At 44.3% G+C, this 20,317-nt stretch overlaps 1 protein-coding gene across 2 annotated transcripts in view; it reads left to right on the forward strand.

The window, feature by feature from the left end:
- The window catches only part of PANX1 (pannexin 1), a 50,789-nt gene that overhangs the window by 6,184 nt on the left and 24,288 nt on the right, over positions 1-20,317 (forward strand). The window contains exon 1 of one of the 2 annotated variants that reach the window (XM_036075002.2): positions 11,538-11,633. The exons of the other annotated variant lie outside the window; for it this stretch is intronic. Coding sequence (XP_035930895.1) covers positions 11,624-11,633 — 10 coding nt within the window. The 5' untranslated portion in view covers positions 11,538-11,623. Of the gene's footprint in view, positions 1-11,537; positions 11,634-20,317 lie in introns of those variants that run through there. 2 annotated transcript variants of the gene reach the window in all.

The raw sequence follows: 20,317 nt of genomic DNA on the forward strand, positions 1-20,317 counted from the left end.
CCCCACCCCAGTGAGCACCCACAGTTCTGGGCAGAGGGATTTGGTCCCTCCGGGTTAGCTCCGCTCCACAGCTAGTTTTACAGGGCATGTGTTAGCCTCTCCCCCCTCCTCCCTGCAGAGCCAAAGGACAGGTGACAACTGCAGCTGCTTCCAATCCTATTAGCATAGGGTCCCCCTTGTGTTTCCTGCGCTCGGGAGAGGCTGCTGATGGGTACAATTTTTCTGGGTTAATTTTTGTGGGTTTTTTTTTTTCTTTTTTACTCTTGTATTTTTTTTAATTCTTTTTTTAAAGATTTTATTATTTATTTGAGAGAGAGAGGGATAGAGCACAAGCAGGGGGAGCAGCACAGAGAGAGGGAGAAGCAGGCTCCCCGCTGAGCAGGGAGCCCGATGCGGGGCTCGATCCCAGGACCCTGGGATCGTGACCTGAGCCGAAGGCAGACGCTTAACCGACTTAGCCACCCAGGCACCCCCTCTTGTATTTTTATTGTACAAATAGTACCTACATACATTCTGATGATAAATGATGCATAAGCCTCCTTCATCACGTGCTAGAGGTAACCACCATGGATGCTTGGTACAGCCTTAAAGTCCTCTTTCTCTCATTAGTACACCATGTGTACACGTTCTTTTAAAAACAAATTGAGTCATACGCAGTGGTTTGCTTTTTCCCACTGAGGATGTTTTGGAGAGCATTCCATGTTAGTATGTAGGCATTACTTCACTGTTTTTTTAATTGAAGTATAATTAACTTACAGTGTTTATTAGTCTTGGGTGTACACTGTAACGTTCAGCACTTCCATACATTACTCACCCCTTCACCCATCCCCTCACCCACCTCCCCTCTGGCAACCACCAGTTTGTTCCCTGTATTTAAGCGTGTATTTTGTGTGTTTGTCCCTTCTTTTTTTTGTTTCTTAAATTCCACATATGAATGAAATTGTAGGGTATTTGTCTTTCTTTGGCTCCATCCATGTTCTTGCGGAGCATAGTATGTTCTCACCATAATTCATCTAAGCACTCTCTCAGTGATGCGTGTTTAGGTTCTTTCAAACTTTCTACTATTACACACAAGGCTTGTTTGTACAGAAGTCTTTGTAAGTGCTCCCCTCCTCTCAGCATTGAAAGGAAAGAAGAAACCAGTATCAGTTTCCAGGATGAAATCATTTTCCAGGATAGTTTTGCATTCCTGAGTTCTTACTGCAAGTAAGTACAAAAAAAAAAAAAAAAGCCACCTTGTATACCCTCCTCCACCAACTCCCTCTAAATGTTACTATAAGAAGATTGGAAGAGACATTTTGATGTGCTTTCAGTTTTAAGAAAGATTAGCCTCTTCCCAGAAGAAAATTACAATATTCAAACAATACAAAATTACAACAACTCCTGAAGTATTCTCATAACACACTGTAAGTTTCCTTCCTAGCTCCCACCATAAGTTGCAGTTACATAATTATTTCTATAAATATTTGTTGAATACTGTCTCCCCACCACACTGTAAGTTCATTGAGGGCAGGAACCATCTTTCCTCTATCTGGTTGACTACTCTATCCATAGTTTCCAACATAAAATTTGATACACAGTAGGCATTCAACAGAGTGTGTGAATGAACAGAATGATCAGTGATGTCAGTAGGATTGGATCTGGAGTGTTAGTTATTATATTGTCTGTAAGATGGAATTTTATGTTAAAAAAATTGTCAAAAATATTTGGAAACTCTGTATAGTGTCATCGGAACTGATTAGGATAACAATAACAGAGCAAGGAATATGAATTGAGAGAAGGTAAGCAAACATTTAATAATGATGAGATCAATTTTTAAAATAACTAGAACTTGGGGCACCTGGGTAACTCAGTTGGTTAAGTGTCTGCCTCCGGCTCAGGTCATGATCCCAGGGTCCTGGAATCGAGTCCCGCATCAGGCTCCCTGCTCAGTGGGGAGCCTGCTTCTCCCTCTGCCTCTGCCTGCCGCTCCCCCTGCTTGTGCACATACTCGCTCTCTCTCTCTGCCAAATAAATAAATAAAATCTTTAAAAAGATAAATAAAATAACTAGAACTTGCCCAAGCAGCATTTAGTCTGTTTCTTTTTTTTTTTAATTTTTTTATTTGAGTAGAGTTGACATACAATGTTATATTAGTTTCAAGTGTACAACATAGTGATTCACCATCTCTATACGTTACACTTTGCCCACCTCAAGTGTATGTCACTATACAATGCAATTACGGTATCATTGACTATATTCTCTATGCTGTACCTTCTCTTCCCATGACTTACTCATTCCATAAATGGAACCCCTGTCTCCCATTCCCCTTCACCCATTTTACCACTCCCCCCCAGACCTCTGGCAATAATCAGTTTTCTGTATTTATAGATGTGGTTCTGCTTTTTGTTTGTTTGTTTATTCATTTGTTTTGTTTTTTGGATTTCACATCTGAGTGAAAGCATGTGATATTTGTCTTTCTTGGTCCGACTTATTTCACTTAGCATAATACCCTCCAGGTCCATCTATGTTGTCATAAGTGGCAAGATCACTTCCTTTTTTATGGCTGCATAATATTCCACTGTGGGGGGTGTGTGTGTGTGTGTGTGTGTGTGTGTGTGTGTGTGTGTGTGTGTACACATACCACATTTTTATCCATTCATCTGTTGGTGGACACTTAGGTTGCTTCCATATCTTAGCTATTATAAATAATGCTGCAGTAAACATAGGGGTGCATATATCTTTTCAAATTAGTGTTTTTGTTTTCTTTGGGCAAATGCTCAGTAGTGGAATTATTGGATCATGTGGTATTTATATTTCTAGTTTTTGGAGGAACTTCCATACTGTTTCCCATAGTGACTGTATCCGTTTTACAATGGGGAAAAGACAGTGTCTTCAGTAAATGGTGCTGGGAAAACTGGACAGCTACATGCAAAAGAGTGAAACTGAACCAATTTCTAACTACACAAAAATAAACTCAAAATGGATTAAAGACCTAAATGTGAGACCTGAAATCATAAAAATCCTTGAACAGAACATAGGCAGTGATTTCTTTGACATCAGCCATAGCAACATTTTTCTAGATCTGTCTCTTGAGGCAAGGGAAATAAAAGCAAAAATAAACTATTGGGATTACATCAAAATAAGAAGTTTTTACACATCCAAGGAAACCATCAACAAAACAAAAAGGCAGCGTGCTGAATGGGAGAAGATATCTGCAAATGATATATCTGATAAGGGGTTAATATCCAAAATATATAAAGAATTTATATAAGTCAACACCCCTCAAAAAGAACAGTCTGATTAAAAATGGACAGAAGACATGAACAGACATTTCTTCAAAGAAGACATCCAGGTGGCCAACAGACACATGAAAAGATGCTCAACATTACTCAGCACTGGGGAAGTGCAAATCAAAACCACAATGAAATATTACCTTGTACCTGTCAGAATGGCTAAAATAAAAATAAATAAATAAATAAAAATAACAAGTTGGCAAGGATGTGGAGAAAAAGGAAGCCTCGTGTGCTGTTGGTGGGAAGGCGTCTTTTCTGTTTTGTTTCAGCCCACGCTGTTCCCTGACTTGAAGAGCCCTAGTAAATTAGAAGACCCGTGTTTATTTACTACCCCCTTTCCTGTGTCTCCCCACCCCCGCCCCAAGAAAAAAAAGAAAGGAAAATGAAAATAAGGAAGAAAGTCTATTCTTTCATAATAGATGGAATTTCCACTAGCAAAAACTGAAAGTACGTCTTGGAACCTTTGCAGATTCTAAGTTTGGATTAGCAACATCCTTTTAAAAAACCCCGTAAGCACCGCATTTCCTCCGCAGATTGTTTTCCTTGGATTGCTTTCTGCTCAAACCCCTGAGGCAGTGAGTTTGGTCCAGAGTGGAGAAGGGGAGGGAGTTTGGGAGCATCATGTCCGCTGCGCCCTGGCTGAGCAAGGGGGGCAGTGTGGGGACATAGGTGGCCGGTCGGGGTGGGGGGGGGGGGAGGACCTAGACAGAGCCTGTAGAGTACTGAGGCAAGCCTGGCTCTCTGTGGGATACAGGTGTGTGTTGGGGAAAGGGGTTTTTCATTCTCACATATTTATTCATCCTCTCTGAAGCTTGTGCTCCTTTATCTCTGAATTTGTGTGTTTTTATCTGATGATAAGGTAGGGCTTAGTGTCGCAAACATGGAAAATACGGAAGAGAAAATAGCAGTAATTCCACCACCAGAGATAGCCACTCTTATATCTTGGTGTATTTTCCCCCAAGGCTTTTCATATATACATACCTGACAGCTTCTACTTCTTACAAAAAAAATCAAACACGAAATCGGGGCCATCTTACCATATTCTTTAACTTGCTTTTTGTTGGCTACAAAACTGAATGTTGATTAGGAATATCAAAATTTAACCCTTTCACAATGTTTTTGCTAATATAAACAGCATTGTGGGGGAATACCCCTGAACAGAGCCCTCTTCCCTATGAAGATTTCAGTATTTCAACAAATTGTATAAGTCTAATCACGAGGCCGGGGTGTGCAGACATTTTCAGGACTCTGGTGTGGCAGGCCGCCCTCCAGGACTGTCCCTGCACCGCCATCAGCAGCTAGGAGAGGCCCGCCTCGCCTGTCAGCAGCACGTCCTGATTGTCCTTGACAGTTCAGTAGATGGATAAAGGTCCACCATCATTTCAGGTCACATTTATTCAGGTATGGCGTTGAACGGTTTTCCATATGTACTTTCACCTTCTATATAATTCTGTGAATTGTTCATGTCCTTTGCTTGTCTTTCAGAGGGCATGTTGGGTCCTCAGTGGATTTTATTAACAGCTAACATAGTTTCAGATATTTGGGGGCTGTCCTTTATGGCAGATACCTTCCTTTTCAGTTGTCAGTTACCTTTGAATTGTGACTATGGTTACTTTTGATGAGCAGAAGTTATTTTAAGTTGTCAAAACTGTCTATCTTTTCATTTTTTATTTCTTCAGTTCCATTATGATCAGACCATTGTAGCTCCTCCTTATGACAGTTAAATATCTATCTAGTTTTTTTTTTCCTAATTACCTTTGATGATTTTATTTAACATTTACCTCTTCAGTCTGCTTTGGTCTTTTGATGGTGTAAGTCAAGACTCTAGCTGGTAATTCCTCCATTGTTCTTTATTGAGGTACCTGTTCCTTACCCATTGGTCTCTGGTGATTTCTTTATTATATACTTTTTTTTTTTTAAAGATTTTATTTATTTGACAGAGAGAGAGAGAAGGGCAGGGGGAGAGGGAGAAACAGGCTCTCCGCAGAGCAGAGAGCCCGATGCGGGACTCGATCCCAGGACCCTGAGATCACGACCTGAGCCAAAGGCAGACGCTTAACCGACTGAGCCACCCAGGCGCCCCCTTTATTATAAACTCTTATGTGAGTGAGCCTGTTTTAGGGCTCTCTGTATTGTTACCAGACCATCCTGTTACTGCTTCATCCTGACTTGTTTCTAGATGCAAGGAGATACCTGGGTATCAGGAAATACTGGCACCATGAACAAGGAAACCAAAGCATAGCCCAGCAGTTGAAGCGTCCCACTTGCCTGGCGCAGGTTGTTGCAGATAAATCCCTCATGGTGTAGAGAATATTTAGAATGCTACTGAATTAGAGGAAGAGGATCATTACCAACAGATCCTTATTGGGAACTTGTCACGTTCTCAACTCTGGACACTTTTCTTTTTGATAGTTACGAGAACCAGTACATGGTTACATTTTGGGGTGTTATTAAGGCTACTTAACCTTCTGTGTTTTGATCACTGCTATGACTACTGTCTTTGTGATTACAGGAAGTTGTAACTGATTATGAGTGGGTTCTGAGAGGAATTACAACTTCCAGATTGGTTTGGAAAGTGGTGAATATTCCAGGAGGAAGGATGAATAGGCTATACGTTGCCTCAGTGCCTTGGCTGATAGGACAGGCTGAGGCCAGTGAGACTCCTGAGATGTTTCCCACACCAACCAGCCCAGGTCTGTCCCACCCCCTGCTGCTAGTGTGGTAGTGGAGGGAGCTTCCTCCATACGAAATTCTAATATGCCACACGTCTCTATATCTGTATTTGTGTGTCTGTGTTCGCATTCAGGCAGTAAGAGAAAATTAAAGCCCTGCCCTTTTTTGGACACACCTACTTTTGGTCTCTTCCCCAGAGGTAACTACCGTTACTGTTAGTGTTTTAGGCTGCTCTGTGTTCCTGTAGAAAAACAGGATTTTATTTGTATTTTATTATTATTAAATTTTTAGCAAAATATTATGCCTTGTATTAATAGCTTATAATTTGCTCATTTATCTGCAGGGTGTCCTGGAGATATTTTTCATGTCGGCGCATGTAGGTCTGCCTCATTCTTTTTAGGTGTGGCATAATTTTCCACAGTACGACTATGCCCCAGTTCATTGAACCATTCTGTTAAGGGTCGTGTACATTCATTCTGCATTTTCCTACTGTACGCGGTGGTTCAGTCAGCGTCCTTGGACGTGCTTCCTCACGCAAAATGTGTTTCTCTAGATCAGTGGTTCTTAAACTTTTTGGTCTTGCGGCCCCTTTACACTTCACACTCTTAAATTCTGTTGGAGATTTCAAAGAACTTTTGTTTGTGGGTTGTATCTATCAGTATTTATCATGTTAAAAATTAAAACTGAGAAAATTTAAAGACAATTTAAAATAAGTCAACATATATATATATTTAAAAACAACTTCAAAAACAAGAATTTTGTAAGAAGAGTGGCGTTGTTTTCCACTTTTACCAAATCTCCTTAATGTCTGACTTAATAAAAGACCACTGACTCTCACATCTGCTTTTCATTCATCATGTGGCAATATCCCATGTCAGTAGCCTCTAGAAACTCCTCTGTATAAACTCGTAAGAATGAGAATAAGGAGGCAAACAAAACCTAGTATTATTGTGAAAACAGGCTTAACATCACGACCTTCCTGAAAGATTCTCAGGTTCCAGACCACACTTGGAGAACCGTTGCTCTGGGGTCAAACTGGAGGGTGGAATTGGAAGTTAGAGGGTCACAAGGTGTGCACATTCCAAATGTAAAAGGTACTTCCAGGTGCTCTCCAGAATATTAGCTCACACTCTTACCAGTGATAGAGGGGAGCGGGCCTGTCCCCACTGCTTTACTCATGCTTGATATTTTCAGGGTTTTCTATTTGCTCTTCTCATTGAAACGGTATCTCACTGTTGCCGTTTGTAGTTCCCTATTGCACTGGGGTTTCACAAGACGTGGTTCTGGGCTCTGGCCGTAACACTTAGCGGTGTTCTAGGGACTGCTCATTCTTTCCAGCCTACCTACTCATGCTTTTGGCCTGGGGTATTTGATCTTAGGGAGACTGTGAGGTGTCAGCTGGTCATCATTGCCTTAAGAAATCTCCCCCAAGCCCAGTCTATCTTAACTATTTCTTTTTGTTTTAAGCTGAAAGTTAAAAAAAAAAAAAGTCATTTCCCTCTGTTCCCTGTTTAACTTTGGTCAAGGAGCAAAACTAGCAGAGTTTACAGTTTACAGTTCTTTTGGGAACTGTAAAGATGTCTTTCAGAAAGTCTTTCTTTTAAATGTTAAATCTGCTGCACATTTGATGATCATGTGTAAGGGTTCCTGGAGAGACATTCTGTTCCCTCGTTTGGGGAGTCTCACCTTTCCTTAAACCAGCTTTTCTTTGCAAAACAGGAAATGACGCCTATTAAGTGAGATAATACATGGAAGGAGGCCTGGAAGCTTGTTTGTGTTTAGTACATGCTGGTTGGCGCCGAAGCTGGCTTACGTTACACTTCTGCAATCTGGAGGTGTTTGCGAAATTGTGATGAACCATAAGCCGGCACAGCCAAGGTGAGAGGCCTCGCGCTTCTCCCCAGCTCTCACTCATGCTCAGGCGCTACTGAGACGGGTGCGGGAGGCTCAGCCCCAGAGGAGTGACTCACTAGCCTCCTGTCCCTGCCCCAGGCTCCCTTTGAGGAAGGAGAGTCTGATGATACTGAAATTCTTCTTCTCAATAAGGTATCATTCCTTTTAAGTCTCTCTAAACTCTCTAAGCCTTTATGCTTTCGGTTTTCTTTGTCACACCCAGTGGACTGAATACCCGAATGGGAAAATGGTGCACTGTAAAGAACCACAGGAACACCCTTATGGCTTCACGGCAAGGGGCGGCTGTGTGGAACATGTGTGCCCAGAAGGCATCTGGCCCCAAGAGCCAGTGTCAGCCCTTGTAACATGAGGACAGTGGACTAAAATTAGTTCTCAGATGCCCTCCAGGCCCCTGCTCATTCGGGCGCTGTGGTTCATGCCCCACCTTACAGTCATTACTCTTTTTCACCTCTCATCCCCTTTAATTCCTGTTCTCATCCCTTGGGCATTTCACTGGGCACTGCCCTGTTGTGCACCAGGAGCTCTGGGTGAGCAAGGCTGGCAGCTCGCAGCCTGGCCGGGGACATGGCTTCCCGGGGATTGCCGCCTCCTGGCTGTGAGAAGTGTTCTGGAACAAGTTTCCCCGGTGGGGAGCCTCAGCCAGTGGGGGACATCGGGGACGGCTTTATGAGAAGCGGCCCTGGGCTGAGTTATCCCTCAGCCTGGGCGAAGCCTCTTAGGGGAGAGCGGACTGGTTTCTTGGGGAAAGAGAACAGGGTCAGCGTTACTGGGGCCTGCGGAACAGGGGGAGGAGTGAACGGTGTCAATGCAAGAGGAGGCCAGCCCAGTACAGGAGCTCCTGTGGCGTTTGGATCGTCGCGTTTATCCAGAGCGGCCGGAGGGCTTTTAGCTACACGCGACATAATCCAGTAGGCATTTTAAAACCTCACCCCAGGTACGCCGTGAGATGGATTGGAGTTGTGGAGACACCAGTTAGGGGTGACTGCAGTTAACTTCGGCCCGATGGTCTCTGTGCCGTTGGAGGCCGGGGACCGTTGCAGGTGTCCTGGACTCCGCCGTGGTACTTTGTATGGGACAGAGAGCTTACCACAGTTTGGGGGGGCCACTGCCGGGCACTCTGTGAGCACCGGGGGGCTCGCCTGCCTCTCCTGCGATGCTGGAGCCAGTCTGGGGAGGCCCCAAGCTGGTCCTGTGCAGCAGCTCTGCTCTGCAGCTCCGTGGTCGCTTGGGAAGCCTAGCCTGGCTGGCATGGGGCGGTGAGGAAGGAGCGGCCCAGAGCCAGTGTGGAAGCCCGGTCCTGGGTGAGGCCAGCGGTCGGCGCTCATCACCTGGCCGAGCAGGAAGGCCTGTGTGCTGTGGGCCCGTGGGACACTGCAGCTGTGGGCGGGCGCCGAAGGGAGATGCCGCTTACCTCTGCGCTTAATGTCTGCCTTCCTCTGCTGCCTTTAGGACCAGGATTAACAGCTCCTGTGTGCATATACACGTGTACGTGTTTACCTTTTGTAATGAAGGCTTTACTGTTTTAGAGCATTTTTAGCTTCACGGCAAAACGGAGGGGCAGTACGGAGATCTGCTAGATACCCCCTGCCCTTGCACATGCACGGCCTTCCCCATCATCAACATCTCCCACAAGAGTCGTACATCCTGTGGGCTTGGGAAAAATGTGAATGACATGTGTCCGTCATTATGGTATCGTGCAGAATATTTTCACTGCCCTAAAAATCCTCTGTGCTCTGCTTATTCAAGCCCTCTCCCCATACCCCCAGCAACCACTGATGGTTTTACTGTCTCTGTAGTTTTGCCTTTTCCACCGAGTCGTGGAGTTGGAGCCTTTTCCCGTTGGCTTCTTGCACTTAGTCATATACATTTACATTAAGGTTCTTCTGTGCCTTTTCACGGCTTGCTGACTCACTGCCTCTTAGTGCTGGGGATCCTGTTGTCTGTGTGCCACACTTCATCCATTTCCCTGCTGAAGGACATCTTGGTTGCTTCCAGGTTTTGCCGATTATAAGTAAAGCTGCTAAATAGCCACGTGCAGTTTTTGTGCAGACGTGAGTTTTCAAGTCCTTTGGGCAAATACTAAGGAGCACAATTGCTGGATCATGCGGTAAAGGTATGTTTAATTTTGTAAGAAACTGCCTTCCAAGTGTCTGCATGTGTTTGCATTCCCAGTCTCAGTGAACAAGCGTTTTTGTTGCTCCCCATCCTTGCCAACATTTGGTATTGTCAGCGCTCCAGATTTTGGCCATTCTAGTAGGCGGGTACTGGTTTTAATTTGCACGTCTCTGATGACATATGTGGAGACCCTTTTCATACACTCATTTTCTATCAGCATATCTTCTTTAGTGAGGTGCCTGTTAAGGTTTTTGGCCCGTTTTTAATTGAGTTGTTTCCTTACTGTTGGGTTTTAAGGGTTCCTTGTGGATTTTGAATAACAGCCCTGTACTGCATGAAGCCACCACAGACCCCACACCGCCTGTGTGCTAGTCCTCTGAGCACAGTGTTTGCTGAGCGGCAGTCCTGCCGGACAGTTACATGTTGTTCACTTTTGAAAGACTGTGGGATAGTGGTTAAGATGTGAGTTTTGGGGGCACTGGGTGGCTCAGTTGGTTAAGTGTCTGCCTTCGGCTCAGGTCATGGTCCCAGGGTCCTGGGATCGAGCCCCATGTCAGGCTCCCTGCTCGGCAGGGAGTCTGCTTCTCCCTCTCCCTCTGCCCCTCTCCCCACTCATGCTGTCACTATCGCTCTCTCTCTCAAAGAGATGAAGGAAATCTTAAAAAAAAAAAAAAAAAAAGGATGTGAGTTTTGGAGCCAGACTGCCTGCATTTACCCTGGCGGGTGACACATCCACTGTGAGACCTCAGGCAAGTTACATAATTTCTCTGTCCCACAGTGTCCTCCTCAGTGATGTGGGTAATAATGGAGCTCATCTCACGGGGCATAGAGGATGAAATGGATCAGCACAGTGAGCACCGGACTGACATCTGGGACAGGGCGGGCGCTCGGGGCAGATTGGCTGCTAACCATACCCCGACACGGATGACCCCGATGGATGAGGCGTTGAGGTCCGCAGAGGTCAGATAACCAGCCTAGGGGCCCGAGGAGCCCGGCTGGAAAGCAGCTCTGATTCCAAAGCCCGTGTGCTCGGCCCTTCACCCATCTTGTGAGCAAGGAGCAGCGGACAGGGAGTGGGGCAGGCTCGCACCCCAGCACCGAAGCTGCTCGCTTATGCTGGGGCATGGGCTCTGCTGCTGTGGGGTCGCCCTCCCCACCGCTTGCATTCCTGCTGGGGGGGGAGGGAGGCCGTCTGCTCCATTACGGTCATGGCCAGCCCCTTCCAGCCCGGCACTTCGGCCTGTGCAGGTCATCAGGACCACGGCTGTGTGGAGGACAGCCCCAAGGACATTAGAACACAGCTCCCGCACCGCACCCTGCCGAGCCCTCCCTGCCAGCACCACAGAATCAAGTCTGCAAGGATGTCCTTTCCCCGATGTCCAGCTGGGCTCTCTATTCAGGCACAGTGAATAGAGAGCCCTTCATAATGAGCTGCGAGCTCCAGACTCGAGTGTTTGCTTGTGCTGGTTCCCCAGCCTGGGTCCCCCTCCCTTCACATAGGAACACCCGGCTTGGCCTAACCGTTACCCTTATGTAGTTTGTTCTGTCTCTTATGCTTAGCGTTCATGGTCTTGGCCTCCTCCACTGTGCTGTAAGCTCTTCGAGGACGGGGACCGTGTCTGATCTTGGAATCCCCCGTGTCCCACATGGCACCAGGTACGCAGTAGATGCCCAGTGAATCCGTGCTGGGTTGGGCTCCACACCCGTGAGTTCTGCGTACCTTAGGGAGAGCACCTGTGCTCTGTTGCCCGGTAACAGATACCGGAAGAACAGAGCACTCGGGGAGGGCAGGGGTCCGTGGCTCTCTCTGATACGCTGCTGGCACAAAGGCCCCGAGCCATTAAATGCCCAGCTCGGATGAACTTGAATGTCCCTTTTCTTTTTTAAGGTTTCTTAAGAAAAGAGCGTTTGCCCTGAAACCAGTGTTGGTCTACTTAGAATGTCTTTGTATTTGCAAAGAAGTCTCATGACCAGTTATCTAAATAATGGTAACAGTTGTTGTAAGTTCTTTTCATTTTATTGGAGTCACCAATCTCTGATTCATTCCCGGATTGAGACACTCAAGGCCTTCTCCTACACAATAGGGTTCCTTTGTTGCCAGAACCCCAAAAGCTAGCTTTTAAAAGCCATCACTGAGGGAGAGGAGGATGCAAAAGGACTTAACAAAGTTGGGTCTAGTCTCAGGCTGTGGCCCCATTAAATCTAAGATCCCAGTTATCCACGGCAGACTTGCAGGGTGCAGGTGTTCGAGAGCCGTAGAAGATAAGACCAAGAAGTAAACCAGTCAGTACAGGGGACATTCAGATCATTCCAAGTGCGCTGAAGAAAGTAACACAGGATGTGACAGAGGAACATGTGTCTCTGTATCTGCAGGGCTTACCGTGGAGCCTGATGCACAGAAATAAAAACAGGAGAAATAATCAACAGGAGTTGATTGGCGCTGTGGCAGGCCCTTCCTTTGGTCTTTATAGGAGTTCTCTGAGGTTTTGCAGATGAGAAAAATCAGGTGCACAGAGGTTAAGGGACTTAGTAAAGGAGAAAACCCAGTGGCTCTTTGGTATAATGAGATCTTTGTAAAAGCAATATTCAGGAATAAAGAATCTAGAACTCTTTTTATAGATGTGCCTTTCCCTATCTAATTGGACCTCCACATGGTTCCACACAGATCAGGCCTCTGTGTCAGTGAAGACTGGCTAGACGGTAATTTTCTTCCAACCCTTTTATACTTAAAAGTGTCTAGGAAATGGCCCCTGGGCCTTCAAGGGTCTGCTTATTTGACATTTTTCTTAAGCTGCCCTCATGCCCCTGACCTCCTTCTTGGGGCAGCATCCATTTCTCGTGCTCATTTTGAAACGCTGCCTCGTTTCCCCGCCGCGCTCTCACAGTGCAGAAATCAAGACCACATTTCCTCTGGTGGAGGTGGGGCTGGTCTGGCTTTGCCACCAGAACTTGATCCTGGCCCTCACATGTCCAATTCCCGCTGTGGCCTTTGTGATGACACAGTGTCCGTATCTGGCCCTGTCCTTCCATGCATCCAGCCTCCATCCCTGCTGAGCGAATGGCCGCAGGCTCCTTTCCTCCACCTCACCAACAGTCTTCCTGCTCTGCACAAAACAGCAGTAGGTGCTCTGGGGTCAGTCTTCACACCCCAGCCGTTGGCCACCGGGGGCTGCTCTTGTTGGCCCTGTGGTTTTTTTTTTTAATTTTTTATTGTTATGTTAATCACCATACATTACATCACCAGTTTTAGATGTAGCGTTCCACGATTCATTGTTTGTGCGTAACACCCAGTGCTCCATGCAGAACGTGCCCTCCTCAATACCCATCACCAGGCTAACCCATCCTCCCACCCCCCTCCCCTCTAGAACCCTCAGTTTGTTTTTCAGAGTCCATCGTCTCTCATGGTTCGTCTCCCCCTCCTATTTCCCCCCCTTCATTCTTCCCCTCCTGCTATCTTCTTCTTCTTTTTTTTTTTCTTAACATATATTGCATTATTTGTTTCAGAGGTACAGATCTGAGATTCAACCGTCTTGCACAATTCACAGCGCTTACCAGAGCACATACCCTCCCCAGTGTCTATCACCCAGTCATCCCATCCCTCCCACCCCCCACCACTCCAGCAATCCTCGGTTTGTTTCCTGAGATTAAGAATTCCTCATATCAGTGAGGTCATATGATACATGTCTTTCTCTGTTTGACTTATTTCGCTCAGCATAATACCCTCCAGTTCCATCCACGTCGTTGCAAATGGCAAGATCTCATTTCTTTTGATGGCTGCATAATATTCCATTGTATATATATACCACATTTTCTTTATCCATTCATCTGTTGATGGACATCTTGGCTCTTTCCACAGTTTGACTATTGTGGACATTGCTGCTATAAACATTGGGGTGCACGTACCCCTTCGGATCTCTACATTTGTATCTTTGGGGTAAATACCCAGCAGTGCAATTGCTGGATCATATGGTAGCTCTATTTTCAACTTTTTGAGGAACCTCCATACTGTTTTCCAGAGTGGCTGCACCAGCTTGCATTTCCACCAACAGTGTAGGAAGGTTCCCCTTTCTCCGCATCCCCGCCAACATCTGTCATTTCCTGACTTAATTTTAGCCATTCTGACTGGTGTGAGGTGGTATCTCATTGAGGTTTTGATTTGGATTTCCCTGATGCCGAGCGATGTTGAGCACTTTTTCATGTGTCTGTTGGCCATTTGGATGTCTTTGGAAAAATGTCTGTTCATGTCTTCTGCCCATTTCTTGATTGGATTCTTTGTTCTTTGGATGTTGAGTTTGATAAGTTCTTTATAGATTTTGGATACTAGCCCTTTATCTGATATGTCATTTGCAAATATCTTCTCCCATTCTGTCAGTTGTCTTTTGGTTTTGTTGACTGTTTCCTTTGCTTTGCAAAAGCTTTTTATCTTGATGAAGTCCCAGTAGTTCATTTTTGCCCTTGCTTCCCTTGCCTTTGGCGATGTTTCTAGGAAGAAGTTGCTGTGGCTGAGGTCGAAGAGGTTGCTGCCTGTGGTCTCCTTTAGGATTTTGATGGACTCCTGTCTCACATTTAGGTCTTACAACCATTTTGAGTGTATTTTTGTGTGTGGTGTAAGGAAATGGTCCAGTTTCATTCTTCTGCATGTGGCTGTCCAATTTTCCCAACACCGTTTGTTGAAGAGACTGTCTTTTTTCCATTGGACGTTCTTTCCTGCTTTGTCAAAGATGAGTTGATCATAGAGTTGAGGGTCCATTTCTGGGCTCTCTATTCTGTTCCATTGATCTGTCTGTCTGTTTTTGTGCCACTACCATACTGTCTTGATGATGACAGCTTTGTAATAGAGCTGGAAGTCCAGAATTGTGATGCCACCAGCTTTGCTTTTCTTTTTCAACATTCCTCTGGCTTATTCGGGGTCTTTTCTGGTTCCATACAAATTTTAGGATTATTTGTTCCATTTCTTTGAAAAAAGTGGATGGTATTTTGATGGGGATTGCATTGAATGTGTAGATTGCTCTAGGTAGGATTGACATCTTCACAATATTTTTTCTTCCAATCCATGAGCATGGAACGTTTTTCCATTCCTTTGTGTCTTCCTCAATTTCTTTCATGAGTATTTTATAGTTTTCTGAGTACAGATCCTTTGCCTCTTTGGTTAGATTTATTCCTAGGTATCTTATGGTTTTGGGTGCAGTTGTAAATGGGATCGACTCCTTAATTTCTCTTTCTTCTGTCTTGTTGTTGGTGTGTAGGAATGCCACTGACTTCTGTGCATTGATTTTATATCCTGCCACTTTACTGAATTCCTGTATGAGTTCTAGCAGTTTTGGGGTGGAGTCTTTGGGGTTTTCCACATAAAGTATCATATCATCTGCAAAGAGTGAGAGTTTGACTTCTTCTTTGCCGATTTGGATGCCTTTGATTTCTTTTTGTTGTCTGATTGCTGTGGCTAGGACTTCTAATACTATGTTGAATAGCAGTGGTGATAGTGGACATCCCTGCCGTGTTCCTGACCTAGGGGGAAAGCTCTCAGTTTTTCCCCATTGAGAATGATATTCGCTGTAGGTTTTTCATAGATGGCTTTTATGATATTGAGGTATGTACCCTCTGTGCCTGTACTCTGAAGAGTTTTGATCAAGAAAGGATGCTGTACTTTGTCAAATGCTTTTTCTGCATCTATTGAGAGGATCATATGATTCTTGTTCTTTCTTTTATTAATGTATTGTATCACATTGATTGATTTGCGGATGTTGAACCAACCTTGCAGCCCAGGGATAAATCCCACTTGGTCGTGGTGAATAATCCTTTTAATGTACTGTTGGATCCTATTGGCTAGTATTTTGGTGAGAATTTTTGCATCCATGTTCATCAGGGATATTGGTCTGTAATTCTCCTTTTTGATGGGGTCTTTGTCTGGTTTTGGGATCGAGGTAATGGTGGCCTCATAAAATGAGTTTGGACGTTTTCCTTCCATTTCTATTTTTTGGAACAGCTTCAGAAGAATAGGTATTAATTCTTCTTTAAATGTTTGGTAGAATTCCCCTGGGAAGCCATCTGGCCCTGGGCTTCTGTTTTTTGGGAGATTTTTGATGACTGTTTCAATTTCCTTAGTGGTTATAGGTCTGTTCAGGTTTTCTATTTCTTCCTGGTTCAGTTTTGGTAGTTGATACATCTCTAGGAATGCATCCATTTCTTCCAGGTTATCTAATTTGCTGGCATAGAGTTGCTCATAATATATTCTTATAATTGTTTGTATTTCTTTGGTGTTGGTTGTGATCTCTCCTCTTTCATTCATGATTTTGTTGATTTGGGTCATTTCTCTTTTCTTTTTGATAAGTCTGGCCAGGGGTTTATCAATCTTGTTAATTCTTTCAAAGAACCAGCTCCTAGTTTCATTGATGTGTTCTACTGTTCTTTTAGTTTCTATTTCGTTGATTTCTGCTCTGATCTGTATTATTTCTCTTCTCCTGCTGGGTTTAGGCTTTATTTGCTGTTCTTTCTCCAGCTCCTTTAGGTGTAGGGTTAGGTTGTGTATTTGAGACCTTTCTTGTTTCTTGAGAAAGGCTTGTATTGCTATATACTTTCCTCTTAAGACTGCTTTGCTGCATCCCAAAGATTTTGAACAGTTCTGTTTTCATTTTCATTGGTTTCCACGAATTTTTTTAATTCTTCTTTAATTTCCTGGTTGACCCATTCATTCTTTAGTAGGATGCTCTTTAGCCTCCATGTATTTGAGTTCTTTCCGACTTTCCTCTTGTGATTGAGTTCTAGTTTCAAAGCATTGCGGTCTGAAAATAGGCAGGGAATGATCCCAATCTTTTGGTACCGGTTGAGACCTGATTTATGACCTAGGATGTGATCGATTCTGGAGAATGTTCCATGGGCACTAGAGAGGAATGTATATTCCGTTCCTTTGGGATGGAATGTTCTGAATATGTCTCTGAAGTCCATTTGGTCCAGTGTGTCATTTAAAGTCTTTATTTCCTTGTTGATCTTTTGCTTAGACGATCTGTCCATTTCAGTGAGGGGGGTGTTAAAGTCCCCCACTATTATTGTATTGTTGTCAATGTGTTTCTTTGCTTTTGTTATTAATTGCCTTATATAATTGGCTGCTCCCATGTTAGGGACATAGATATTTACAATTGTTAGATCTTCTTGTTGGATAGACCCTTTAAGTAGGATATAGTGTCCTTCTTCATCTCTTATTACAGTCTTTGGTTTAAAATCTAATTTGTCTGATATAAGGATTGCCACCCCAGCTTTCTTTTGGTATCCATTAGCATGGTAAATGGTTTTCCACCCCCTCACTTTCAATGTGGGGGTGTCTTTGGGTCTAAAATGAGTCTCTTGGAGACAGCATATCGATGGGTCTTGTTTTTTAATCTAATCTGATAAAGCCTGTGTCTTTTGATTGGGGCATTTAGCCCATTTACATTCAGGGTAACTATTGAAAGATATGAATTTAGTGCCATTGTATTGCCTGTAAGGTGACTGTTACTGTATATTGTCTGTGTTCCTTTCTGGTCTCTGTTACTTTTAGGCTCTCTCTTTGCTTAGAGGACCCCTTTCAATATTTCTTGTAGGGCTGGTTTCGTGTTTGCAAATTCCTTTAGTTTTTGTTTGTCCTGGAAGCTTTTTATCTCTCCTTCTATTTTCAATGACAGCCTAGCTGGATATAGTATTCTTGGCTGCATATTTTTCTCATTTAGTGCTCTGAATCTATCATGCCAGTCCTTTCTGGCCCGCCAGGTCTCTGTGGATAGGTCTGTTGCCAATCTAATGTTTCTGCCATTGTAGGTTACATATCTCTTCTCCCGAGCTGCTTTCAGGATTTTCTCTTTGTCTCTGAGACTCGTAAGTTTTACTATTAGATGTCGGGGTGTTGACCTATTTTTATTGATTTTGAGAGGGGTTCTTTGTGCTTCCTGGGTTTTGATGCCTGTTTCCTTCCCCAAATTAGAGAGGTTCTCTGCTATAATTTGCTCCAGTATACCTTTGGCTCCTCTCTCTCTTTCTTCTTCTTCTGGGATTCCAATTATTCTAATGTTGTTTCATCTTATGGTATCGCTTATCTCTCGAATTCTGCCCTCGTGATCCAGTAGTTGTTCATCTCTCTTTTTCTCAGCTTCTTTATTTTCCATCATTTGATCTTCTATATCACTGATTCTTTCTTCTGCCTCATTTATCCTAGCAGTTAGCGGCCCCATATTTGATTGCACCTCATTAATAGCCTTTTTGATTTCGACTTGGTTAGATTTTAGTTCTTTTACTTCTCCAGAAAGGGTTTCTCTAATAACTTCCATGCTTTTTTCAAGCCCAGCTAGTATCTTTAAAGTGATGATTCTGAACTCTAGATCCGACATTGTACTAATGTCCGTATTGAGTAGGTCCTTGGCAGTCGGTACTACCTCTTGTTCTTTTTGTTGAGGTGATTTTTTCCATCTTGTCATTTTGTCCAGAGGAGAATAGATGAATGAGAGAACAAAATTCTAACAGGGTAACAACGTCCCCAAAAGTATACTCTAAACAAATCAGAAAAGACCTGAAGCAGTGGGAAAAGAAAGGGAAAGAGAGAAAAAAGAAAAAGAAAAAGAAAAAAAAAGATAAAGAAAAAGATAAAGATAAAAACAAACAAAAACAGAACAAAACAAAAAAAACCAGAATATGATCAAATATGATCAGGCTGGTACATAGATCAGTGCCACACACTAGATTTTGGGTGTATTTTGGTCTGTTAGAAGAAAGTGCCTCCCAAAATTTTAAAGAAAGAAAAACTTATATATGTACAAAAATAAGGGTTGATATGATGAAGGGATGGAATATGACTGTAAAGGTGGAAATTATAAAAAACTTTATAAAAGAAATTGATAAGTTGAAAAAAGAAAGAAGAGGACTTAAAAAAAAAAAGAAAAAGAAAGGGAGAGAATGTGATCAGGCAGGGGAGTAGAAAAAAACCATACACTAGAGATTTAGGGTATATTTTGATCTGTTAGAAGAAACTCTCTCAAAATTTTAAAGAGAGAACAACTTATATATATATATGCCAAAAATACGGGTAACTACTATGAAGGGATAGAATATGACTCTAAAAATGAAAAATAAGAATGTTTTTTAAAAAAGGGATTGATAAGATGTTGGTTGACAAAGGGAAAAAAACATTCAAAAAAAAAAAGTTAAAAAAAAAAATTAACTTTGAAAGACTACAGAATCATGGTAAAAAAAGCCATGGATTGTATGTGCAGTATTCCCCTAGCGCTGGAGTTCTGCCGTTCTCATTGATCGGTAAACTTGGTCTTGGCTGGCTGTTCTTGCTGATCCTCTGGGGGAGGGGCCTGTTGCCGTGGTTCCCAAATGTCTTTGCCGGAGGCGGAATTGCCCCACCCTTGCCGGTCTGGGCTAAGTAATCTGCTCGGGTTTGCTCTCGGGAGCTTTTGTTCCCTGCAAGCTTTCCGTACAGCTTTGGAGGCAGAGAGTGAAGATGGCGGCCTCCCAGTCTCCGCCCCGGAGGAGCCTAGAACTCGGGGCCCCACTCCTCAGTGAGACCCCAGAGAAAAGCAGTCACTCCCGTCTCCCCGGTCTCCGGCCGCACTCCGTGCTCACCCGGCCTGTGACCGAGCGTTTCTATCTCTGGCACCCGACCCCGTGTGGAGTCTCCAAACCCAGCAGATCCCTGCAGTGCGCTCCCGCGCCCCTCATCCCCCGGGAGGAAAGGGAGTCTCCCTGGATCTGCCGCTTGTTGGGTCCCTGCTGGAGGAGCAGTGGCCCGACTGTGCCGCGGATCACAGTTTATAGCAACCCCGAGCTGAGAGCCCACGCGTCGGCTCCGTCTCCGCAGCCGGCTTCCCCGCTCCGATACCTGGGAGCTCTGCCGCACTCAGGCACTCCCGGTCTTTCTGTGACCCCGAGGGTCCTGAGACCACACTGTCCCGCGAGGTTTCCACCCCCCACTTAGCCACCGGAGTGACGTCCCTCAGCGGAGCAGACTTCTAAAAGTTCCGATTTTGTGCTCCGCGGCTCTATCACTTGTCAGAAGCGGCCAGCGGTGGCCCCTCCCCCGCCGTCTATCCTCCCGAATATCGCCTCGGATTCACTTCTCCACACGTCCTACCTTCCAGAAAGTGGTCGCTTTTCTGTTCAGAGAGTTGTTGCTATTATTTTCTTCGATCTCCTGTTGAGTTTGTAGGTGTTCAGAATGGTTTGATCCCTATCCAGCTGAATTCCTGAGAGGAGACGAAATCCAGGTCTCCTACTCCTCCGCCATCTTGCGCCGCCTGGCCCTGTGGTTTTTTTTTTTTTTTTTTTTTAAAGATTTTATTTATTTATTTGACAGAGAGAGACACAGCGAG

This window comes from Halichoerus grypus, chromosome 11 (genome assembly GCF_964656455.1).
Source record: "Halichoerus grypus chromosome 11, mHalGry1.hap1.1, whole genome shotgun sequence".
Classification (NCBI taxonomy): Eukaryota; Metazoa; Chordata; class Mammalia; order Carnivora; family Phocidae; genus Halichoerus; species Halichoerus grypus.